This window comes from Gopherus evgoodei, chromosome 8, assembly GCF_007399415.2.
Source record: "Gopherus evgoodei ecotype Sinaloan lineage chromosome 8, rGopEvg1_v1.p, whole genome shotgun sequence".
Taxonomy (NCBI): domain Eukaryota; kingdom Metazoa; phylum Chordata; order Testudines; family Testudinidae; genus Gopherus; species Gopherus evgoodei.
In genome coordinates this window covers 30,070,483-30,097,057 of record NC_044329.1, presented here as the reverse complement: position 1 = coordinate 30,097,057, position 26,575 = coordinate 30,070,483, and the positions used below count along the sequence as shown (strand labels likewise).

The window sequence follows — 26,575 nt, the reverse complement described above, 5'->3', positions numbered from 1 at the left end:
TTCCTATTTTTCTGTTTTAAAGAAAATATACTTAAATGATCAGGGCCGCCCAGAGGGGGGAGCAAGTGGGGCAATTTGCCCCAGGCCCCGGACCCTGCAGGGGCCCCCATGAGAATATAGTATTCTATAATATTGCAACTTTTTTTTTATGGAAGGGGCCCCCAAAATTACTTTGCCCCAGGTCCCCTGAATCCTCTGGGTGGCCCTGTAAGTGATATTTATTCTTTAAATTAAAAAAAAATAGAAGCAAGACACCTTTTACATTAAAAATTAATGATTAACATTTTTAATTGCAGATAACATTATTTATTAAATCTTTGTGTAAAATTACAAATAACAAAGCACTGACTCTGGTGGATTATGAAGCTAGTAGGGTTTCTGCGGTGGGGACAGTTAAATATTGGTTCCAAAGCTAACTATTTGTTCAGATTTTGGGGTGGAGCATGACAATACAGTGTTCTAATGTCTTACTGTTCTTTCCCTGCTCTAGGACTCTTCATGGTAATGATATTTCCAGTGTTCCCGAAGGTTCTTTTAATGACCTGGTGTCCCTTTCGCATCTGTAAGTACCCATGCTCTGAATTAATATTTAAGACTGTGTTATTTTACTAACACAATGTAGGTTATGCTGCTAATCTAGTTTCTAAACTATTCTGAGTTGTGCCCATTTTCTCTCTGCATTTTACTGTCTTTATTCAGACATTACCTGTTCAAATTAAATTAAATAAATGCCTGGACTGGTTGTTATTTATTCTCAAAAAAATTTCTTAGGAAAAACAAATGAAGGAATAATATGACCATTTCCTCATTTATGGCATTGGTGCATAAAAGTCATCTAGCATTTTTCATGTGAAATTTAGAGAACATGATGGTCCAGAAGCCTGGGCATGAGACAGGAAGCCACCCATCAAGAACATTAAGTAACTTATATGTGGATTCTGTGCATAATAAATATCTCATGTTTTATTTACTGTATTTTGTCAATACAGTATCTTGTACATGAACTAATAATTCACATATACTAATAATGAAAGTGAACTTCTTGTGTATTCCACTCCAGACATGCATATAAAATGTGTTCTAAAAATGACACACTATCCATACACATGAAATATATTTGCTCTTTCCAAGTGAGGAGAAAATCCAAATGTCTGTTTTAGTTTTTCCATCACTTTCTTCCTTCCTTAATGGCCTTGGACCAGTCACTCACCTAGAAATGGACCAAAATTGGTAAACTTTAATCAGTCATCTTTTACTTTTGATTTGTGAGGCTTCAGACATACTCCTATGGTTTGGTTTCAGGCCAGATCCAGAGTTCAGATCCAGTTATGACTTGGGTGTTCAAATACCTTGCAAAAACAGATTTCTTGAAATGTCCCATTCTTCAGGATGGGAGGTAGCATAGTCCAATGAAAAAGGCATCAGACTGGTATATCCTGGCAGTCAGGAGACCTGGGCAATATTTAAAATGCATATGCAGAAACATTTTGCAAATTTATTTTGTTTCAAAATTTCTTTCAATTTTATTTTATTTTTTAATTAACTTCCAACTTGAAATGATGTTTTGTTGGACCCGAAACAACAACCAATATATTGACTTTCTTTTCCTCCAGAACTACCAATGAACCAAAACTTTCATTGTTTTCTCAGTTCTAGACCTGGGTCCCTAGCCCCAGGTTTCTGTGGGAGAAGTCACTTAACAGTGTCATGCCTCAGTTTCCCCTTGCAAAATAAGGGATAGTGATGCATACTAAATGTTACTATTTGGGACAGAATCTTGTGTGAATAATTAATTAAATTAACAATCAACACAATTTTACATGAATTTGAACCTGAGCTTTAACTCTAATTCAGCTTCAAATCCAAGCCTCAAACTTTAGCCTGTACTAGATAAAATGTTTAATTACATTTTGTGTATAACAGATATTTGTATTCTATGCTGTGTTCATAGTATAGTAAATTCATTTTAGGCATTGTCTGGGGATGAATTCAGGGTCATTGTACCAAATTCCTTTGTCTCTGCTTGGAAATGCAATGACACCTTCCAAACAGGGGTAGCTGGCATCTAAGGGCATTTTTAGAACTGAAATGATGAACGTGTCATGTGCCATTTGTTTGGGTTTTCTTCGGCGTTTACATTAGACTACGTGGAGGCACAGTTTTCCTAGGTAAACTGTTCATCCTAGAGAGTCATAAAATCCCCTTTGGCCCAGCACAGTCAATGTAGCCCCTCTGTTTATAAGTATGTGCTGCTGGCAGTGTAAAGTATACAAAGCATAAATGAATGGTAATACGTAGGATCCATAAAATAATTAAGACCTGTCTAGGATATAATTTTCTCAGTGAACTATTAAAGTCTACCGTGCAATTGTTCTCGGCTGTTTCTTTAAAGAAACATTTGCCTTCCTTAACTCTAGGAGGGCCAGTGTCTTTGGCACAATTGAAGAAGTTGAGTTCACCAATAAAGCAGTAAGCAATTTAAAATAATGTATTTTATGAACACTGAGATAGATGTCTCTGGAATTCACATATCTCTGAGAGAGTCTGTAGCTGTGGCATTTTCAAATAAACGGAACAAAAAAATTCCATGCTTCAATTGCATATATCTTGTGAGTGAATAAAATTTTACATGTGAGAGACACTTTTTTTGCCAACAGTGTGAATCCATAGTAAATAGTGGAACTTAAAATGCATTGGAGGAGATGCTGAGTGTTAAGATGTTGAACAGAGTTAGCCTAGCCAAAACGGTTAGTGTGGACACACAGCATTGTTACAAGTTATGATGGCTCAAATGGACCACTGTAAATTGCAAAGGTACAGTTCTCTGGTGTAGACAAAATGTTTCACATTTTTGGTCAAAGCCTTTTGCAACAGCTACAGCTGTAATATGGTTTGAAATTGGAAACTTAAAAACTCAGATCTAGCCTACTCTAATCTACTTTCCAAAGCTGCTCAAAACACAGGGAAAGATTTTCACCAAAATTACTTTGCAAACATAACATTCTTTTAAAGTAGATTTTTGAAAGGTGTGTATCTATATTTAGCTCCATCGAGACAGGATGGTTTATCTATGGAACACACATACATGCTTTTAGTACAGAATCTGTGCCAGTGTAACAATCGTGAATATTCTCTGAGGCTGTGTCTTCACAAGCAAACTTAGTGTTTTTCTGACACCATGATAAAAATGTCTGAGCTTTGTCTACACTAGTTCCTGTACTAGTGCTTAAAAAAAAAAGCTCTAAATTTGCTAGAGTAGGAGCAGCCTTTAAATTGACAAAGCAAGTTTGAGATCTCCCATGCATTCATTCAGTGCCTGTGCATGCTATCCACATCCAAAACTACCTGACGCAGTGGGCTACCAGGTACCACTCCCTGGTGAGGGCTTCACCCAGATAGTTTATCAAAAGCATGGTAAAGAACACATTATTAAAAATATGTCTGAGATTCGTATATTCTTTACATAAACAGCTCAGATTCATGTCCCTGTTGATTCGTCTCTTGTTTACTCAAGCTCATGTTAGATACTTATACAAATAAACTGTGTCCTCCACAATGCTCTCCGTCTCTAGTTCATCTCATCTATAGTTATTTTAATTGCCTTTTAATGAGGAATACGTGAATCTGAGAGGAAAAAAATCTGCCCTTCATTGCAAAGACCCTTAGTGTTTCATAGCAGTATGAGATGATTAACCTCCAGGAATTGTTTTGTTGTATTGACCAAAGAAATAAAAGGAGAAGTGAGTGGAAACAAGCATGCTGTGGTACATAAAAATTAGTGGAAAGTAAAAAATACACTTCTTAATTTATACAGCTTCTGGAACAAAATTATTCCTAGCATTTATATAGCAGCTTCATCTTCAAGCTGCATTAGAGAGATTGATTAACCTGTATGTTTCAGTGTTCGTTTTGTGATTTCCTTCTCACTTTGTGTGTGTTGGGGTTTGTCCAGTGTTAAATGTTTAACTGTAATTTCTACATGAACTTGCAGAAATGGGCCAGCTCATTGCAGATGGGATCAAAAGGTCATCCCTGGAGTTTTTCCATTGTAAGCAATGGAGCTACAAAAGGGGCAGGATTTGGGGGTTTTCAGGCATTGCTGCTGTACAAATTTAATTTTGATGAATGAGCCCTGGCTAGGATTGAACCCATGAACTCTACAGTTGAGTCTGTCTAGGGCTGTTTCATTAGTCACTCCTATAGAAATGTATCAACAAATTTAGTAGGGTTTCCTTTCTTAATATCCTGTCTGAACGTTTTTATCCAAAAGAAGCTTGAGTTCAAAACATTTTAAAAAATGATTTGTAGTCTGATTCATGGGGTAAAGCTAAAATTCAAAAAGCAATTTGCATCATTCCTGTAATAATTCCTTCCAAGTCAAAATTTCTGTAGATTTTTGATGCCTGTAAATGCCCAGATCAGTTTACAGTGTTTTAGTCGTGTGACTTCCTATTAAAGTAAGAGAGTTGCATGGCTAAAACCCTTCATTGCTTTCAAAAAAGTAACTTCATAGACTTCTAATGTGCATTTCATCAAAGCTGATTTCATTTAAACTGCCTTTGGTCAAGCGCTCACGTTTTTTACCAGGATTTCCAGGAGCTTAAGAGAATTGGACAAAAAATTCCTGCTAAATGTCAATGGGAGTTGAGCACCTACCACTGTTAGGCTTCTTTGAAAACCCCAGTCTTTACAGGATTTTGTTTTCTTTCTTTCCTCCTGCTCCTAATTGTGAGGCACATGGGCTCCATGATCTGGCTTGATGTCATTGCATCTGCTCATCTGTTTGGGTCTTACCTCCAACATCAGTGCATTTATTTTGTTTGTGCTGCAGCCTCACTGAAAAGGAAAAATAGGCTGCATTTATTTCACATTTAACACAGCGTTATTTTGAATGGGACTCCCAGCAACTCACGGGAAAGCCTCTTGTTAAAACTCTGGTAGCAAACTGAAGGATGAGTTGCGGTGATTTCCCTTACTGACGAAAGCTTATGCCCAAATAAATTTGTTAGTCTTTAAGGTGCCACTGGCCTCCTCATTGTTTTTGCCTCTGGTGGAATTATCCCTAAATCCTCCTGGCCAGAGATGACCTATCCCTAGCCTCTTTCTAAAGAAACAGTTTTTTGCCTTTGGTTTGGATCAGATTGTCCTAAACAACTAGTATTTAAAAAAAATATCTGAGGGGAGTGTACCCTTGCATAGTGGTTCTCAGCCAGGGGTACAGCAGGTGTGCAGAGGTCTCAGAGGGTACATCAGCTCATCTAGATATTTGCCTAGTTTTACAACAGGCTACATAACAAGCATTAGTGAAGTCAGTACAAACTAAAATTTCATACAAAGGCTTGTTTATGCTGATATATATGTGTGTGTGTGGGTAGATATATAGACACACACACTATACACAGAAATGTAAGAACAATATTTATATTCCAATTGATTTATTTTACAATTTAGTTATGGTAAAAATGAGAAAGTCAGCAGTTTTCAGTAAAAGTGTGTTGTGACACTTTTTTATTTTTAGGTCTGGTTTTGTAAGTGAGTAGTTTTTAAGTGAGATGAAATTTAGGGTACAGAAGACAAATCAGACTCCTGAAAGGGGTACAGTAGTCTGGAAAGGTTAAGAGCCACTGGTTTAGCTTAGCATAAGACCTAAACCACTCTACAAGTTTGCCTAGCTGAACACACTATTATTCTAGGTTGTTGGTTTGGTTTATCTTCTTTTTTTTTCCAGGAGCAAAATAGAAATGTGTCCAGCAAAGTGTAGCTCAATATAAATTTGTTTCCCTGGGAGTGCTGCCTCCTTCCTTGGTTATGAGAAAACAGTTCTGATTAAATGGGAAAACAAACCAATAGATTCACCCATCTTGTGGTTGCAAGTACATGCATCTCTGCTACATGGGATTTATTCCAGGCCAAGGGGAAATGTATTTGGTTGAGCTCCTTGTTTTAAAAAAATTACAAATCTGAGACACAGAAGTTTAAGTGACTTGCCCAGGGTCACACAATGAATCAATGAGAGAGTTGGAAACAGAACCCTGGTCTCCAAACTCCAACAATGATGTTTAAATATAGTTGGCAGCAATCCATAAATAACTAACACTCTCAAATATAGCAGCCTCTGAGGCACAGTGGGTTAGTTCACTAACCATCCAAGTCTGGGAACCTTTATTAAAGTGTGACTTGGGTTACAGCCTTAAAGTAGGTTTGAGTGTCTCAGACTTGTCTCAGTTTTCTCATGTGTGCAGTTCACATCAACAGACTACCACACACAAACTTAATTGGAACTGTTTGCTGGCTGGAATGAAAGCAATGTCATGTTTCAAAAAACTAATGCAATTCCAGAGTTTTGTGAAACCCTCATTAGTGCATGGTCTATGAGGGCTATCCAGTCCCTCTTTTTAAAAAAAGAAAAAGCAATAAATTCACCATATATATTTTTATTAAAAATTAAGCCAAAGAAGAACAGACATCCATTTAGAAAATGTTCAAGAGACTGGTTCTCTCTCTCATGTGGAGATGCTATTTCTTCTTTCAGCATGTTGCCTGAATATCTCTAATTCAAATCTTACAGATTTTTATGTAAAAAGTTACTTTTAGCAGATTTAGATCATATTTCACTTTCATTATTGAACAGGAAATCTGCTACTTACTTTTGATGCATTTTCGTAGCAGTTTGAAAAACAGAAATGTAACAACTCACATGCCTGATATTACCCATCTCTACAGTTTTAAAAATACAAACCAAAACTTGGTTTAAAAAAAAAAAGAGAGAGAGAAAGAGAGGTCTTTTATTAATACATTTTACAACTTTATACCCTAATGCAGGAAATAGCCCTTTCCAGGAAGAGTTCTCAAGTTTGTGCTTAAGTCCAATTCAAATTCTTTGTTTTGATCAGACAGCTCATGTGGTGTTCTTGCGATCCCTGATTGGCTCAGCACGTAAGCATTTCCCCGAGAATATCTAGATGTTCAAAATTAAAGCTTAGTTTCTGCAAAAATTTGTGCATGTGACTTTGAAAGTCACCTCCTGCTAACTCTTGCCAGTAAAACTTAATCCCTTGAGTGTTTGCGTTAAGCAAACAAAAATGGGCACGAGCATGTCTAAAGCAGATGCAGGGGTGGCTCCAGGCACCAGCACAGCAAGCACGTGCCTGGGGTGGCAAACCGCACGAGGCAGACTGCCGGTCGCCGTGAGGGCGGCAGTCAGGCTACCTTCAGCAGCTTGCCTGCGGGAGGGCCGCCGGTCCTGGTGGCTTCAGCGGCAGGTACGCCAAAGGCACGGGACCAGCAGACCTCCTGTAGGGATGCCACTGAAAGCCACCTGACTGTCATGCTTGGAGCGGCAAAATACATAGAGCCGCGGGCCTGAGCCGATGCACTTAAAAATTGAAATAATAATTTACAGAACCGTTACATTATTTGCTGATATCCATCAATAACTCACTCACTCACCCTATCATGAACTGTTGTCCTGATTTATTTAGATGAAGGTTTCTAAGGTAGAAAATGTGTCTTCACAATTAACCTGCAACTGCAAACTCTACTTCATGAGTGTAGTGCCACTGCCTGCAATGGGATTACTTCTATTAAAAAAAAAGTGTCTTAAAAATGATAACTAAGCAAGACAGATCAACGTGGAATATTATCATTCAGGCCATAGAGTTTAAACAAGCAAACAAACAACACCTGAATTTTGTCAGGTTAAAATAATACATTTAGAGAAACTGTGTGTGTGTGGATATCGTTCAAGTGGAAATGGGCTCAATTTCTTGAATAAATGATCAGTAGTAAGTTATTCAACTCTGATGAGTAATGATGAGAAGAAGGGTATGAGAAGGGATTGTTGGAAGAAGTTGGTCTTAAGGAAGGAGCCAGGGACAGACTGTTCAGTCAGAGAGGCATGGGGTCAGTGTTCTAGGGATAGCAGAAGATAGAAGGCCTGAGACTGAGACTTAGGTTTTGCCTCCACTGGAAACTAAATGATAAAACTTTTGTTGTTCGGGATGTATGTGTTTTTTTCACACCCTCTGAACAACAAAAGTTTTGCTGACGAAAAGCGCTGGTGTGACCAGCACTTTGCCTGCCAACAAAGCTACCGCCGCATTGGGAGTGGATGTTTTTAATCAGCAGGAGAGCTCTCTCCTGTCAAGAAACAGCGGCTGCCCTGCACGCCTTTTAGCGACATGGCTGTAGTGGTACAGCCATGTCACTAAAAGGTGAATAGTTTAGACAAAGCCTTGGAATGAACACAAATGGAGCTGTGAGGTGAGAATGAAAATTTGATGACCCCCTTTACCATTATGACTTTTGCCCAAATACATCTTCTAAGGCCTGTTTGGAGACATCAGACATTGAAATTCTGTTAAATATCAAAGGATTTTCTTTCCAGCTCTTTAGAATGAAGGTTTCCAGTTCTTTGGAGTTAATGTGGAGAGATGGATAAAATGTGCCATTTGGGAGGGGGCGCTATTTTTGCTTGCCAGCAAAGGAAAAAGTTCATTGTTTTACATCACCAGGGCTCTGGGTACCAACCCCTTGAACTGTGACTGCAGTCTGCGCTGGCTTTCGGAATGGGTGAAGGCAGGATACAAAGAGCCAGGGATTGCACGCTGCAGTGGGCCAGAGGACATGGCAGACAGACTGCTTCTCACAACACCAACCCATCACTTCCAGTGCAAAGGTAGGAGCAAGCCGTTTGGCTGAGGTCTGTAAACCATCTAAGTGCCATTGCTTATCTTGTGTAAACAGCTTTATTGGTAGAATATTGCCAACCCCCAGCTTCAGCAATCATGAGATATTAAAAGGAATTTAAGACTCTCTTTTTTTGTGCCTTGTGGTTTCTGAGCTATTGGAGCCCACTTGGGATATGTTTTCAAGCTTTTCTCCACTAACAAGGGCTAGAAATTTCATTGTTTACAGTGAAAGCTGATAGTCTCATGCAATCACTTAACTCTGGCAGTTGGGGCTTTAAGGGAAACACCAAACCTCACATGAGTTAGCAACACTGTCATTACATCAGATAATATAATTGCAAATTATTGTATGGAATGTCATTTTAGGGATAATTAATCAAATAATTTATTTCAAGACCCCAAAGAACTTAGGTAAGAGAAGGTTTATTCAGTAAGTAATTCTACATTTTTGAAAAAATAGAGAATGCTATAGTTACAAAAATAAGTTTGAAAGCCGTGGGAAAGAAGTTGCAGGTGGAAAGCAAATATGTGATGATAAAGACATTTGTACCACAAACAACTTTAAGTCCAACCCTAAGTCCTGTCAACTCTAGATCCGTAACTGGATGTATTTGATGTATTTCGTGTTGTAAGATCAGGAGAGGATGCAGGTATATGACTGGAATAATGGAATATAAGAGCTGTATGAGGAAAAACTGATTGAGGAGTTATAGTGAGGAATATAATATGGAGGTAGAATGAGAATGTGTGGGCTTTCTGACTTAATGAAATTGTGGACAAATAAAGAGGATATGTTTGTGGTTTTTGCTGTCAAGGACTGTTGGAATGTGAAATGTTTATTTGGGTTGCTAGCCTATATGTGAATACAAGTGTGAAGAGGTGTATTTACTATTTACAGTAATGAAGAAGAGGGTCTGTGGTTGGAAATGAAGGGGAAATGACATCATCTTGTTGTTTATCTATGAAGTGCCATGTACATTTATATGTAATAATAAATTATAATAATGGCACTGGCTTAGCAGGATGGTTGTATAGCAGCTGGGATTAAACTGATTTCTGAATAGAGGATGGGTGTTGACATAGAGCTAAAGTTAAGGTTCTTTCCCAAACCGGAGCTGGCTTTAATGACCTTCCATCTTCATTTTTAATAACTAGAGCATTCAAATTCAGTTATTCTAAAAGTGACGATAGCTTTCGGACAGCAAATCATAATCAGAGCTCTCTGCTCTTTGCTGAGTTTATAATTTCACTGCTGAGAGTTATAAATATTCCTAACTAAACACCCAACAATGTGCTAACTTTCACTGAGGAAAAATGAAGAGAACAAACGTGGCATCTGTAGATGAAGCAATTTTTGAAATATGATGCAGCAAAAAAGTAGCTCACTCTTTATTTTTGAAACTCTCATATTTTGAAATGGCTTTGCCTAATTCTCCTCAAAGCATTCTCCTTGCCCACCGCATAAGCCGAGCAGCAGTCTGTGGAAAAAATAGAGCAGCTGGTGTGCTGGCTTAGAATGGGGACAGTTTCTAGATTCCTCCCACTGTCTTCCTCCCCCGTCACTCAAAACAAATGTACAAGACTTGTCAACTTAACAAGAGCAATCTGTCACCCCCCCATATGCACATTTACACCCCGATCCTGCAATTGCTTGTGTGTTAACTCTGTCCTTCACCTGTGCAGAGCCCCAGTGAAGTCAGTGGAGCTCCACCATTAAATCCTAATAAAAACAATATCTTCATTCCAGCCCACTACCTTCCCCTCATTATTGCCATAGTCCTGTCAGTCAAAATATGACAAGGCTGAAGAAGGACTCACAGAGCTTTCTAAATTAACATGTATTTTGTCAAAATTGTGGTTTAACCCATGTTTGGACTAAAAGTCAAATGTCCATCCCTTGTCTCAGAACAGTGCAAACAGGACTGGACTTGAGGCATAAGTAGTGCAAACTCAGCTCTATATTTTATTAAATTGTCCTCCTTGTCTGCAGCACTATTAGAAAGAAATGTACTAGACTGAGAACATTTTTGCTACATGGTTTATAAATCAAACCCCCCAGGGCAAAGAAATAGGGTACTTAAGTGCTGGAGCTCTGATTAGCTCCATTGATTGGCTTTGATCAATGCCATAGAGATAGATGGACTCTGTGTGTGTGTGTGTGTGTGTGTGTGTGTACACGTATGTATATATCTATATATAGTGTATATTATAATCCATGCTGGTGTCGTTACCTCCTGGGCCACCTTGTTTTCCTCAAGTAGCTACTCTTGTGCACTTTTGGGAGAAGCAACAGAAGAGCAGCACATAAAGGAGAAAACGCCCACGGGCATAACTACAGCCATTCAGACTAATCTCTTCTGCTGAAGTCAGGCAAGCTGTTGTATCTAACTAGAGTTTACGGCAAATAGGAAAAAAAGTGAAAATAAAGCAGGACAGGAATGGATTAAATATAAAACACACAAACACAGAAAAGGAGACGAAAAGTCTTCTTTTGTATGTATTCTTTTCTTTGTGGGCCCTTTTCCTGGGTAATGTATTGTTTAGGGCCAGGTTCAATACCTTTATTCAAACTAAATAGCACCTAACTTTACTAGTAGTTTATTAACTTCAGTGACACTACTTGCAGCGTAAGCAAGTGAGTAAGGGCATCAGAATCTGCCTCTTAGATTGAGGGCTCTTTGCAGCAGAATCCTTGTCAATGTACATATCTGTTAAGCCCTTTGCTCCCTGTTGGTGCTATGTAAATAATAAATATTAATAATGATTTGATAGGTCAATATCTCAGTTAGGGTTTGCTAGGTCAGAAGCAAACCCTACCATGGATTCTTATATTACTGGACAGTGAATTACTGAACAGTTTCTTAAGATGTAAGTCCACAAAGTCAGTTTTCTTCTGTCTTGCTCATCACTTATTTCTTCTCTTTAGTTGTGATACATTTGTCATATGCAGATGTGCCACAAGGAAGGTGTTTGTCAATATTTTATGATGGAATGCTAATACAATCAGTAATAGCAAAGAATTCCTACTTCCTCGGCGTTGCTTTTTCACCTGGTTGTTAATTTTGCACTGCCCAAAAGGGGCCATCAGTGAAAGGATCTGTTAGTATTTCAAACATGAAGCATGTTTTTCACTGAAACGTAACTCAGAGATGAAAATTCACCGTGGACTAAATGATCTCAGCCAATAAACAACAGATTTTACCAACTTTTCATAAAATCCTTTTCAACCCACCTACCCATCTGTCATGTGCTTGGTCTGTCCTAAGTCATGTAAAATTTATTACTTATCGCCCGTACTTTTGTGAAGTCCTTGCACTTGAAAGAAATATTTTCATATAAAGGAAATAAAGTGCTTTAAGATCTTCAGTGCTTGAAATAAACTAGCCTCTATTGACCATTTTTACATTTTAAAACCATTTGAGTCATTAATATTTGAAAGTTAGTGACTACAAAGTCAGTTTTATTTTCACATTTCCAGATTTGCCTATCTTTATTAACATCTCAGCGGATCTGTAATATTGATTGATTTAGTACCCAACTCCTTGGACAGTGTGGACAGTAACTATTCCAATGGAGTGTCCTTGACAATTTGAGTGCTTTGCTCTGCAGACGACCTATTCAGGTCCAGTAAATAAATACTTGTTTTTAAATTTGGGAAATCCTGTGTTTACATAGGAAGCCATAAGTTCTCTTTGGTGTAGATGCCTGAGTGTGTGGCGTCTAGTGTCTGTGTTTGTTTCAAGTATTCGTGTGTTTCTATTTTCGTTTACATTTTTCAGAGACCTTTCTCAGTGCCTTAGGGAGTTAAAATAGGGATTTTGCTTGCTCAGAAGTAATGGTATGAAAACAACTTACTGACTTTCTCTCATGTCCAAGTGTTGTGTTTCTTGTGTACAAAGCAGTACATATAAGAAAGATTGACAAGACCATTTTGATTCTTAAATTAATGTATTTTAATATGCTCGCATGAAGCTTTGTTGCCACCCCATTACTCTACACTTGCAATAAACCGTCCACTACCCTATCATTTGTTCCTCTCCCTCAGCATCAATACTCCCGTTCCCCACACAGGCAGTTCTCTCCCTCCACAAACAGGAGCTAGTTACTGCAGTTAGGATCTGCAAGAAGCAAGCAAGCCAGACAATATAGGCAAATGACTGTGCAGAGTACAGGGGAATCACAGAGGACTACAGTGGTATCTGGAGGCTGGTATTCATTGTGGGATAAAACGATTTTCATCTGGCTCTGGGCTTTCAACTTGAGTCTCCAAATTCCAATTATGGGCTGTGTTCAGGTTCCTGCTGACCCACAAACACTCTGTCACATTCTGGGGTGCAATCCAGACCAATGAGGGTTGTGTCATTGCCTGCCTTGCAACCCTCGGTGCCTCGCAATGCTTTGGTGTTGTAGCTCCCAACAAGGACCACTCACAAAGAGCCTGTGGGCATGCAGGTCATAGCCTGAGTGTCTGTGTCTAGCTGCATCCCTGGCCCAGTGGCTTTGGCCCCAGCAGCCTCTCAGCAACACTCCAGTCACATTCTGGCTTCCCACCAGCCTGGGTTACTACCTGCAGGGTGGCCTCAACACACTCCCAATACTGAATACTCCCTGAAACGTGTTCTGCACTGTATAGCCCTCTCCTGGGCATTTTAGCTATTAATGACTCATTATCCCTTTAAAGGGTTAATGTTCAACAGTCAATTACTTTAACTGGAGCTTTCAAAGAGTTCTGTTTAAACACAGCACTGGACTGGTTTAGATTAAAGAATAAAACAAGTTTATTAACAAAAGAAGATAGGATTTTAAGTGAAATCAAGTATCAGGTATTAAAGTCAGAAATGGTAATGAAAATAAAGATAAAACACTTTCTAGTTACTAGAACATAATGAGCTTGTCTTAGTTCAAGGTAAAATTCTTACCACAGGTTCCCAGCAACATGGCTGACCAAATTCTAAGATCAGGATCTGCCCCCAAAGTCAAAGATCTGGTTCCTTTGTCTTTTTGGGCAAAAGAGAGAGTGAGAGATAGCTTGGGGTTTTCTGCCCCCTTTCTTTTATAGTCCCAATGGATTCTTCTGAGAATTACCCCTCAAAGCAAAGTTTATTCAAACAGTAAAGAAGGTGACATAGAGTCTGGTGGTGAAGGAGGCTTCATGTTCTTTCTCCTCATCTTTGTTTGCTGAAATGCCAATTTGCTTTGTCTACTGCCATTTCCTCTCCCTGCTGTCTCAAAGACCCTGTTCACTACTTATATGTAAATTGAGGTAAATCTTCGTTCAGTATACTTCTGCCTGGGTAGGGCTGTGGTTTTAAACATGTGCTATGAACCTCATACAGAGGGACTTCATAACTTAACAAGTAATGTTGATACATACATTTCAGCATGATATTATTGACCAATGAATTACTAATTTTCAAATGACGCCTCACAAGGCATATTTTGTACAAAGATTATTATAATAGTATGTAAGGTGTGAGTGCAGGGGTACTTTTGGTCACACTCTCCCCTACCTGTTTGGAATGGTTGTTTATTAAATGGCTTAAATATGGATTGGTGTGCTTATCCAGGACAATAACAGTTGCATCATTTCCCAGATATATCTGTTTTGCATATTGCTTTTCCTACAGTAAGAACAGGAGGGAATTAAGTCAGAAATAAACCATGTTAAAACTGGGGATTGTGAAACATTGAACCATCTCCTAAACCTCTAATTGAACCTTTTTTGAGCTTCACAAATCTTTGTGCAACTGTCTCGTACCCATTTTTAATTTTTGCTGCTGAATCTGCACTTTCTCTTTTGGTCTCATCCACAAACTAGAAATACCAAATATTAGCAGTCAGAGGCTGCTCTTACAGAATTTCCAGCATTGATTGAAGTGGAAATTTCCAAAAATCTTGATAGTAAGCCAGTCTTATGACATGTACAGTCCGTTTTTGCAGGCTGGGTGTTTCTCTCTTTAGACAAGAATCCAGATATCATTAAGATTTGTCCAACACTTGCTGGATTTCAAATTTGAATTAATCCCTTGTGATTAAACATTATCACATGAAGTGCTATCAATGGCACATACTATTGTTGCTGCAGGGGGCAAAAACCAAACAGTGTCATTACTGGTAAATATCTTGTGCATTAGCTAAGAATGAATTTTGCAGTCCACATTTTCCACTTGTATTCTATACTTTCATTTTTGCAGGACCAGTAGATATCAGCATTGTGTCCAAGTGTAACCCTTGCCTTTCCAGTCCATGTAAGAACAATGGGACATGCAACAGTGATCCAGTGGAGTTTTATCGATGCACTTGTCCATTCGGTTTCAAGGTATGACTATACTTGAACTACCTTAAAAGTCATACAGTATTCTCAGCTTTCTGCTAGCTTCCTCAATGTTGTATCAATAGGGGGGTCAATTGTACAGGCAACTAAGCTCAAACGTCCCTTGCTCAGGTAGGTTGTGTGCCTTTCAACTGCACACAGCAACAGATGTTTTTTCCATGTAATGTGTGTATTCTTTAAAATCTTTATATACTGTGAGAATGTAAAAGGGCATGTTGATTTCATTTTTAACATCAGCACCAAAACAGCCATGCTAGAAGCAGCCAGGCCTGGGGGAAGAAGGCTGAGGCTAGAAGTTAGGTCTAAATTAGATCCTGACTCTGTCACTAACTCTGTGTGGCTTTGGTGAAGTCATGTAAACTGTCTTCCTCTTTCAGATTGAAATAATGAGCCTAATTCTTCAGTCTTGCACCTTGTGTAGTCATGTACATCTGGGAAAAGTGGGTGTAAGGTACCACCACCTGTATAAGTGTGTTTATATATAGGAGATGTTGCAATATGGTAACCGCTAATTGATACTCATTTTGTACAGAGCTGGTGATTGGGTCCAGTAACACTAATTCAACTCAGTTGTGAATGTTAATGTTTTACAGTAATTTGAAAATGTGAAATAGTATTGATGTGAAGTACACATATCTTTAGTGATAAAATATGTAGCAGTATCACAGAGAGAGAGAGAAAGAACACTCTACTATCAATTCCAGTACAGCGTACTGGAAAATCTAGTCATTTAGCAATACTGTTTCCTCAGTGCTGGGGTAGAACTTCCACTGTTAATGATAGGGCTACATGCTGCCTTTCTTCTAGATTCCCAGCTCCCACTGAGATAACTGGGAGCTTAATAGAACTATCGGGGTAGCATGACATATAAGGTAGTTATGGTGTTTAAAATATAAAATTAAATAATGCAAATAATCATATGTTCAGACTTATCAGGGACTGGGCTGTCAAGTATAAAAAATGGGGCATCTCCTTTAGATTAATAAGCGGGTTGCATCAATCATGGGCTTTATCCTATTGTGTTGAAACGGTGATGTCTCTGGCCCATAAGAGAGAAAATAATAATGAAATCATTGTTCATGCTTACAACATTAAACAGTTCAGTGTGATCTGGGATTTTGTGTTATCCCTGGTGACCCCCACTGTAACAATCACCATTACAAATCTTTTAACCTTTTCATTAAAGGTACAGAAAAAGAACAGAAAACAATTAAAGCATTTGAAACGTGAAGTATTAAGTAAAGCTTTCCTTTTAACAATCTCCCTTGTTTCCTTTCCCTTTCACTTTAGAGAGTTTTGATAAGGGAAACCCCTTGTTTGACAGTCTTTTGGATGGTATTAGAGATGGTATTAATTGAGATAGTCTGCTGCTGTTGTTGAAGTCTGCTCCTGTTCCCTGGAAGATAAAATAAAACAAATACACTCACAAACAAGAGACCAGAAAAGAACAGCAAAGATAGAAAATACTGCTGCTGTCTCTGGTGGTGACTCTTATTTGCCACTTGCTGCTGGAGAAAAGTGGGCCCAACACACAGTCTTATCTGTCCAAGAAGGAACTTCAGCCTCATCCTATTAACATTAGCCAATCAAAACACATTTTGGTGATTTCAGCTATAAATGTTTCCTCCTATTTCTAGAATCTTTCAGCTCATCGTCATATCAAGCCTAGCTCTACTAGGAACCTTGCAGACCCTTTATCACAGTTCTTTTCACATAAACAATCAGTTTGTACCAGCCTATTTGTCACCAGCTTTTGCTGAGTTTCACAAACAATTATGTAACAAGCTGAGTTGAACTTTTACTACCTTGGACAACATAAAGTACAGGCCTCTTCACACCAGACTTTCCTAGTGGTATCACACTGGAGCCTCTCTATGACCTTATTTATACTTGCAGCAGTGTGTAAGGTACAGTTAGCTACATTCTGCAGTGAAAGGCAGTCTATGTCCATGCTCTTTGGTGTGTGAAGCTACGCATGGCACTGAAAGGCTCCAGCTGATGGGAGACAGAGTGGAAATATACCAGTAGTGGGGAGTGGGCGGAGTCTTTTCCCATTGCCTCCCCCCAGCCAGAGCCTTTCACTGCAGCAGGGAGACAGAGGACACTACACTGCTAAAAATGGCAGGCATTGCTCGGGCATGTAGAGAGCAGCATAGGGCGCATACTCTGTGTTACAGACATGTAGGACAATCTACTTCACTTCCCTTAGCAGTGGCTCACCATCTACACTGCTATTTATACTCTCACTGCATGGGCAGTGGGTGAACCCGGTCATAACATTTCTTCCCAGATCTGGACCTTAGCGTCCAAAATATGGGTGTTAGCATGAAAACCTCCAAGCTTAGGTACCAGCTTGGACCTCGTATCGCTGCCACCAGCTAAGAATTATACAGTGCCTAGCTCACTGTGCTCTCCCCAAAACCTTCCCTGGGGGACCCCAAGACTCAGATTCCTTGAGTCTCACAACAAAGGGGAATAAACCATTTCCCTTCCCCCTCCTCCCCTCCAGGTATTCCCTCCCTGGGTTCCTGGAGAGATATACAGAAGCAAGCTCCATGAATCTAAACAGAGGGATTCCATCCTCCCTGTTTCAAGTCCTTGAAACACAAGCACCGAGAGAGCTAACCTCTCTCCCCCCTCACCCAGAGGGTATGCAAAGTCAGGCTTAGTAAATCTAACACAAAGAGATTTTCCCCCTGACTTCTTCCTCCCACCAATTCCCTGGTGAGCTGCAGACTCAATTCCCTGGAGTCCCCACTAAAGAAAAACTCCAACATGTCTTAAAAAGAAAGCTTTATATAAAAAGAGTGAAAAAGGACATAATATATAGTCTCTGTATCAAGGTGACAATATACAGGGTCAATTGCTTAAAGGGAAAAAATGAATAAACAGCCTTATCCAAAAAGAATACAATTCAAAACACTCCAGCACCTACACACATGTAAATACAAAAGAAAACAATATAAACCTATTGTCTTACTATCCTTGTACTTACAACTTGGAAACAGAAGATTAGAAAGCCGGGAGATAGAAAAATCACTCTCAGAGCCGAGAGGGTCAGACACAAGACAAAGAACAAAGAACTCACACCCAAAACTTCCCTCCACCCAGATTTGAAAAGTCTTGTTTCCTGATTGGTCCTCTGGTCAGGTGATTGGTTCCCTGTTAACCCTTTACAGGTAAAAGAACATTAACCCTTAGCTATCTGTTTATGACACCCCCCCTTTGGGGATGCTAGCCCACCGGGCCCATCCCTTCCACCTATGTCCCTGCTCCCCTCCCGCACACAGGAGCCTCAAAAACCACCCCCGTAAAAGAAGATGCCCCGAGGACACGCACACACACACACCCTGTGACCAGAGGAGCCCGGCCCACTAGCCCCAGCCACACCAGGCTGAGTCGCCAGCCCCCCAGACCTCACCCCCCCCAGCACCAGGCCAAGCCACCAGCCCCCTGCCAAGTCGCTGCCCTCCCCTCCAGCCAGGGCCGGGCCAGCCTCAGCCCCAGGCCGAGCCATCAGGCCCCGCCGCCCTGATGGCTCTCCCCGATCCGAGCCACAGCTCCCACTGCCAGTGCCTGCCTGGGCCCTGCCCTGAAAGTCCTCCCTCAGCTGAGACACTGGCCCCCACTGCTGCTAGTCCCCTGGGCACCAGGCCAGCCCCAGTGCCAGTCTCTCCCACCCCTGAAGCCCCCCCACCCTAAGCTGCTGGCTCCAGCGCCCAGCCGATCCTCCTCACTCTGTTGGCCGCTGGCTCTCTGTGTCCCTCCTCACTCCCCCATTCCCGAGGAGGAGGGGCGTGGTGAGCAGCAGGGACCTCTGGAGGGAGAGGGTGAAGTGGAGGAGACAGGCAGGCAGCAGCAGCAGGGGGTGGGGGCCTCAGGCAAGGTGGGGGCCATTGTGGCCCAGGTGTCTGGCAGCGGGTCAGCAGCAGTGCCGGGGAAGGCTAAGTCTTCCCTGGTCTATTATACTCACTGCCAGTGCCGTGCTGGCAGGGTGTATGGTCTCTGTACTCTGCAAACCACTGTAAGTGAAGACCTAAGGATAGAAAAGTCAAGATCAGACGTTGAACCAGAAAAATCTCATTGCAAAAAAGAGCTATAACTTATATTTACTATTTTTACATATTATTTACTATCACCCAGTTTATATTGGAGAGAACCATTGCTCCTTACATACACAAATAACTTTGGAGACTTCCTTTGTGTGTTGAAATCAGTCAGAAGCTGCAGTTTATGACAAAAGTTTGACTAATATAATTTAGGGAAATCTGTGGCTATCTTGTCTCCATGTATCAGTAAAACACTAAGAGTCAGGATGATCATTTTGAATTTGGCATGTCAAAAACAAACAAACCCTGAATTACTGAAAGCAGGACTAGGAGACTGCTGAGATAATGTCAGTGAAAGTAAATAATTTTGATCCATGGTCCTTGGAGAATATATAGATTTATGCATTCATATTTTGTATGCCTTATGCTAGAAGATACATGTTGTGGAGTAGCTATGTGTGAGGCAGGCCAGGTGTATACTGCAAACTTTCATTGGTAATATAATGTTGGTTGGGGAGGTGAGTTTTTTTACATGTCTTATGTTGGCAAAAGCAGAGTTTTTTTGGTTTTAAAAGCTGCAGCTACACTAGGAGGGTTTGCTTGTATAACTATCCATGTAGAGTATCAGAAGGGTAGCCGTGTTAGTCTGGAGCTGTAAAAAGTGACAAAGAGTCCTGTGGCACCTTATAGACTAACAGAAGTATTGGAGCATAAGCTTTCGTCGCTGAATACCCACTTCGTCAGACGCATGTCCTACATCTGTTAGTCTATAAGGTGCCACAGGATTCTTTGTGCCTTATCCATGTAGAGCTATACCAGCAAACCTTCTCTAGTGTACACTAGACCTCAGAGTGGATCAACTTTACTTAGAACCATTTTGATAAGCTCATGAGGTGACTTGTTTTAAATATCTTATAGAAAGTTTAGCTTTTCTTCTCTCTCTCCCTCTCTGACTCACATTTTCAGGTGACATTCACTGTGTGAACTTGGCCTGATACAGAACCGCTTTTGAGCTTGCAAGTACCAAACTCTCATCCAAGCATAGCAAAGAGTGAACATCGCTAGGTGTGGCATTTAAAGCAAAGCAGACAGACAGCTTAAAAATACTGACTTGTAACTAGTACAGGGAGAACTTGGGAAAATTTTAAGAGTAAAAAAGAATCCTCCGTCTTCACCGTGGGTTTTTGAGTAAAAGTAAAATTTGACAGGTCCAAATGTAAACCATATGAAGAGAGCACTCTATTTCTACCAAGCTGTTCTCCGCCAGAGATTCATGCTAATTCAATAACAATACCTTGCTTCCTTCTCACCAGCCAGCACCAAACAGCTCTGTCCATCTGGAAGCTATTTCCCAGATCTTGATAAATTACCCTAAATCTTCCCTCACAGTATTTGTTTTTCCTTGTTTGATGTATGTTTGGAGAAAATCCTGTGTGGAGGAGTATATCACTGGAGGAAAAAAACACCAACCACCCTTATTTTTCTTATAACCTCATTCAGTTAAGCTGAAGTGTATACAGTGTCTCTAGGTTCCTTGAACTGGGGTGTTAAATTATCTGAGGTTTCAGTATTCATGGTGGCCATTCGAAATCACAGAGTGCCACTCAGCAGAAAATTTGGTTCAAGTGACCAATCACCAATCAGCTTATGGTATCAAGAGTTTCTTCCAGTTGCTATAGATAGCATGGCAGTGGAAGCAATAGGCTTGTAATCTTCTTTGTATTACCATATTTAAAGCTGGCCTTTGGTACAGTTACACAATGAATGCTACATTTGGTGTCCTTTCAAGTCTTTTTTCTCACTGGAATGCGCATGTAAATATTTGTTAGCAATGTCTCTTGTGTATAACACTGCATATCGTAGGCTGGACTTAAAAGTGAGGTAGCTCATGAATTGTTCACTCTAAATCTGAGCTGGCAGGCTTGTGGGACAAACAATTCAATTTAATGAGGGTAGAAATATGCTGGCTTTAAACTGGGGGAATGTAAGTGCTGATAGTTATCTCTGCTGCTGCTCTCTCCCCATATTGGGTACTGCATGTGTTTGTTACAGATAAGCCTTGTAGGAAATCTTGCCTTCAGGATTCTTGCCTTTGAAGAGCATTGGTGTCTAAGCAGCAGATAGTGTAAGAGTGCCACCTATGGGGACTAGCAGGATTTACCGGGAATAACTTCAGGATGTCATTGTCAGCTAACATGCAGCTGTTTAATTGAAGTTCACTTTATACAACTTCCACTGAAACAATGAAATATGAGTCTTTTAAACATTTTATTAAAGTTAATGTTAAAAAAATTATATAAAACATAGGTTGAGAAAAGAGTGCCTGTACATCTTGGGATAGTGCTTAGATTATCCACAAATACCAAGTTTGTTTTTAATCATATGATACATAGAGTACATAATTAGCAATAACCCAAATTTAGGAGAATAGATTTAACAATAGAGTTTAGATATTAGAATCCGAATACTCGGGTACATCACTCATGAAAAGTTGTACAGAGATTTGGTTGTGGAAAGCAAAATATATCAATGAGTGGAGATTGTCCCTCAGTAATTGAGAATTCAGTTGGTTGTCCATTTTACAAAATACAATCCATGAGGAAAGTATTTCAGTTACTTTCCTGACTGTACTTCTTATCAGCACTCCAGCTCATTCCTCCTGGTATTGCTGATGTCCGGTGATGTGTTCTATGTAGATGTCCTTTGACCACCTGATGACGTCTGACACCATGAGTTGGTGCGTCAGCCAAGCGTAGCATTGACCGATTCCGCATTCTCTCAGCACTCTCTCATTACTGGGGTCCCATGCACCTAAGGCTCCAACGATCAGTGCGTATGTCTGAACCTGGTAACTCTTAGCTCTCAAGGTTTCGGCCAGCATATCGATTGCTTTCTCCCTTCCCCATCAGAGATACCATCATTTAAAAAATATCTGTGCCTTCTTTTGTAGGATGTTTGGCAGTCTGAGGATGGATCACTATAAAATAGATTCTGAAGTCTTTCTTTCTGGCTTTTCTCCATCTTTGAATACCGAATTTTGTGGACTGTACAGAATCCTATGTATGCAGATAATTGCACGATTTTAATTCATATTGTCTATTGAGTACATTTTTACATAATCACTATGATAGCACACAGGTCATGGATAAATTATAATTACTGTATATACTTGTTCATAAGTTGAATTTTTTCAGTAAAAAAGGGAAGCACTAGAGATGGGGGTCGGCTTATGAATGGGTACAGAGAGGAAGAGGTGGGACACAACCCCTCCCCCCAACAGAGGGAGCAAGGAAAGGCTGCACAGCCAGCAGAGCCAGAAGGGAAGATGTGGGGCCAGAGTCTCTCCGCTTCTGGCCACGCTGCTCTCTCCCAGCCTCCAAAGCAGCTGCAGCTCGGGGGTTGGCAGGCTGCAGCCAGGCCGCTCTGCCCCACCCCCAGAACAGGCTGTGGCTGTGCCACCCGGGCACTGGAGCATGCTGCAGCCATGCCGCCCAGCCCAGCTCGCTGGAACATGCTGCAGCCGCGCTACTTGGTCTGGCCTGCTGAAGCAGGCTACGGCTGCACTGCCCAGCCTGCCAGAGCAGCTCCAACCAGATCAGAGACATCCTCCCCTCGCCCTTCCCAGATAAGGTGGAAAGGGATGGGATGTGGAGAGTAGGGGGGTCCCGGGCTAGGGGTGGAGTCATGTGGGGAGGTGGTCACAGGGGTTACTCCCCTGACTCCCAGCTTCTCCCCCCAAAAAAATGTCCCCACCAGTTGCTGCTGTCCCAGCCCGTCAGGGTAAGCAGCTGGTGCACCGGGACACTTCGTTTACTTAGATTTACCTCTGTGTCTGCGGACGCTCTATGTAAACAAACCACCTCGGCCCACCAGCAGCTTATCCTGATGGCCCGGGAGCCAAAATTTGCTGACTCCTGTATTATAGGGTCAGCTTATGAACGGGTTATAAAAAATTTCCATTTTTATTTATCCATCTTGGTGGAGTCGGCTTATAAATGAACCAGCTTATGATCAAGTATATATGGTAAATAGAATATCAGAGGGGTAGCCATGTTAGTCTGTATCTGCAAAAGCAGCAAAGAATCCTGTGGCACCTTATAGACTAACAGACTTTTTGGAGCATGAGCTTTCGTGGGTGAATACCCATTTCTTCAGATGCATCCCACGAAAGCTCATGCTCCAAAACGTCTGTTAGTCTATAAGGTGCCACAGGATTCTTTGCTGCTTATGGTAAATAGAATAATCAAATTGAGAATTGAAAAAGTAATACATTACTAGAGTAGGTGTGCTAGCGAGACCCGAGACCCGAGGAATATGATAAGGCCTTCTGCATTCTGATAATGACCTCATTGGACATGCATGACTTGTTGGTCTTTTATTTGTTCTTTTTAATAGTTTCCCTTGATAGTGAGCTTAGCCAGGAACAAGCGAAGGAGGATCATCTCCATTAGACAATAATCACTCTTCCGCCTTCCCGAATTAAGGGAGTAGCAGAATAAAAGGAGAAGAGTTTAAAACACATTTGTGCTGTATTTAATATGTGAGAATAAGGCCAAATGTACATATTTAATGGAATAACTGCCCTTCCCCCTTCATCACCTCTTTGAGCTTTGGTGGTTTGGATAAAATGGAATGAGTTTGGCTGACCCATGACTTCATCAACTCAGTGTTAGGCTATTGCAAATCTCCCTGAGATTTAAGGTGAGCATTACTGAGCAGGTACAACTGGTACAGCACACCTCTTAAGTTACAGAGGCTAATGTGAGTTCATCACAATGTTGCTCCACAAATTCTACTTCCTCCCTATTCATTTCCAGATTGGGGTCAAAGTCAATATTCTAATTTATACGGTCCTAAATGTGTTGATACCTGACTATCTTGAAGGATAACTTGCATCTACAATTAACCAACACAGGTATTCTTCATAAGGACAATGCAACTGGAAAAGTGCTAGATAAGTCTCTCGGGCACTGCAACAGAGCATTCTCTGTATCAGGAACTTGTTTTGGAATGCTTTAACAGGGAAGATCTGACACTATGCCCAAGTCAGACAATATTCAGGTCAGAATGCAAGACCCATCTCTTTACTAAAGTTTGGCCCAATCTGTGCTTAACAGTCTGTGAAAAACATCAAACTGTAACCTCAGTTATACTGCTCTGAGTGGGCTTTGCATGGGTGTAACTGAGAGCGGAATTTGGCTCATGATACATGTCAACTGTATGAGACTATATGTCAGCTCTAATTTGTTAGACTATACCATTTGAGAAAACAACTCCTTTCTTTTATTTCTTTGGGTCTATTAACATATGTGCATAAATCCCCCATACATCAGTCAGTGCAAGAAAAATCCTTCAGTCTGAATTCCAGAAAGAGGAGAAATTGGAAGGAACTCTTAAATCTTGCCTGCACTCTTCCACATATGAAGGAGTTCAAACGTCTCAGTCTTTACATGTTATCCTATCTGGGCCTCTTTCCATTAACAGCATCAGGATGGGGGGAAAGATAGTGGAATGTAAGTCCCTTGCCAAGTTTGATTAGTGTGAAAAAAATCAGTGCAGCAAAATATTGCTGCTGTTAGCAGATTCTGTCTCAGTGAACTAGATTCCCATCCTGTGATGCCATCCTTGGAAGCCTTGACATTTTTCTGATGAAACTACAATATTTAGAATAATTATCCATGAATGTAGGAGTACTTTCTGCTCTCTGCAAGATAAAGTGGAGAGCCAGAGAGGTTGAGAGAGAAGAGAAGAGTAATGGGTGGCCCTCTAAAATAAGAGCCCCTGTATGCATGTGGATTTCGTAGGCAAAGACCATTGGCACCAGCAAGGGTTATAATTTAATCTGATGCCCCCAAGACAGGAAGACTGTGAAAGAGGAAAGCATAGCACCCACCTGTTCACACTTGGAGGTTTTATTCATGCTTTCCAAGACACAAGTATGCACTGGTTAGCTGATTTGTGTAGGGATCCTTTTCCCCTGCTACAGTAGGTTTAGGGAAAGTGAGGATTTACACCCACTAGAGTATACAAATGGAAGGCTTAAGCAAGGAATACAGGCCACAGTTGCTGGCTGAGGGTGATGAGGCAGGCACATACTCATCAGGAGCCCTGTAAAAAGCACAATAATGTGTTATGCTGTGGCCTAATGAGGGCTGTTAACAATGAAGCCAAGCCTGAGGAAATGTTTCCATTTGCTCTCGGGCAGTGATAAAGCAGATGTTGAGTGACTTGAGGCATTGACTCTGATTATTCAGTGCTGCATCAGGAGAAAGGGATCAGGAGAAATGCTTCATAGACTCATAGACTCCAGGACTGGAAGGAACCTCGAGAGGTCATCGAGTCCAGTCCCCTGCCCTCATGGCAGGACCAAATACTGTCTAGACCATCCCTAATAGACATTTATCTAACCTACTCTTAAATATCTCCAGAGATGGAGATTCCACAACTTCCCTAGGCAATCTATTCCAGTGTTTAACTACCCTGACAGTTAGGAACTTTTTCCTAACGTCCAACCTAAATCTCCCTTGCTGCAGTTTAAGCCCATTGCTTCTTGTTCTATCATTGGAGGCTAAGGTGAACAAGTTTTCTCCCTCCTCCTGATGACACCCTTTTAGATACCTGAAAACTGCTATCATGTCCCCCTCACTCTTCTCTTTTCCAAACTAAACAAACCCAATTGTTTCAGCCTTCCTTCATAGGTCATGTTCTCAAAACCTTTAATCATTCTTGTTGCTCTTCTCTGGACCCTCTCCAATTTCTCCACATCTTTCTTGAAATGCGGTACCCAGAACTGAACACAATACTCCAGTTGAGGCCTAACCAGCGCAGAGTAGAGCGGAAGAATGACTTCTCGTGTCTTGTTTACAACACACCTGTTAATGCATCCCAGAAACACGTTTGCTTTTTTTGCAACAGTATCACACTGTTGACTCATATTAAGCTTGTGGTCCACTATGACTCCTAGATCTCTTTCTGCCATACTCCTTCCTAGACAGTCTCTTCCCATTCTGTATGTGTGAAACTGATTGTTCCTTCCTAAGTGGAGCACTTTACATTTATCTTTATTGAACTTCATCCTGTTTACCTCAGACCATTTCTCCAATTTGTCCAGATCATTTTGAATTTTGACCCTGTCCTCCAAAGCAGTTGCAGTCCCTCCCAGTTTGGTATCGTCCGCATACTTAATAAGCGTACTTTCTATGCCAACATCTAAATCGTTGATGAAGATATTGAACAGAGCCGGTCCCAAAACAGACCCCGGGGGAACCCCACTTGTTATACCTTTCCAGCAGGATTGGGAGCCATTAATAACTACTCTCTGAGTATGGTTATGCGAGACCGTATCAAATGCCTTACTAAAGTCTATGTATATCACGTCCACTGCTTCTCTCTTATGCACAAGGCTTGTTATCCTATCAAAGAATGCTATCAGATTAGTTTGACACGATTTGTTTTTTACAAATCCATGCTGGCTATTCCCTATCACCTTACCACCTTCCAAG

At 40.7% G+C, this 26,575-nt stretch overlaps 1 protein-coding gene and 1 long non-coding RNA gene across 2 annotated transcripts in view; one reads left to right on the top strand and one right to left on the bottom strand.

Annotated features, from left to right (window-relative positions):
- SLIT3 (slit guidance ligand 3) overlaps positions 1–26,575 on the top strand; it is an 811,508-nt gene that overhangs the window by 673,301 nt on the left and 111,632 nt on the right. The window contains exons 24-26 of the mRNA XM_030572932.1: positions 491–562; positions 8,514–8,677; positions 14,885–15,009. Coding sequence (XP_030428792.1) covers positions 491–562; positions 8,514–8,677; positions 14,885–15,009 — 361 coding nt within the window. The remainder of the gene's footprint in view (positions 1–490; positions 563–8,513; positions 8,678–14,884; positions 15,010–26,575) is intronic.
- LOC115656352 lies at positions 7,711–21,778 on the bottom strand. The gene is made up of 3 exons (XR_004001640.1): positions 21,657–21,778; positions 15,105–15,110; positions 7,711–7,721 (listed from the first exon to the last, which is right to left on the bottom strand). It is a non-coding gene; the product is annotated as an uncharacterized LOC115656352 (long non-coding RNA).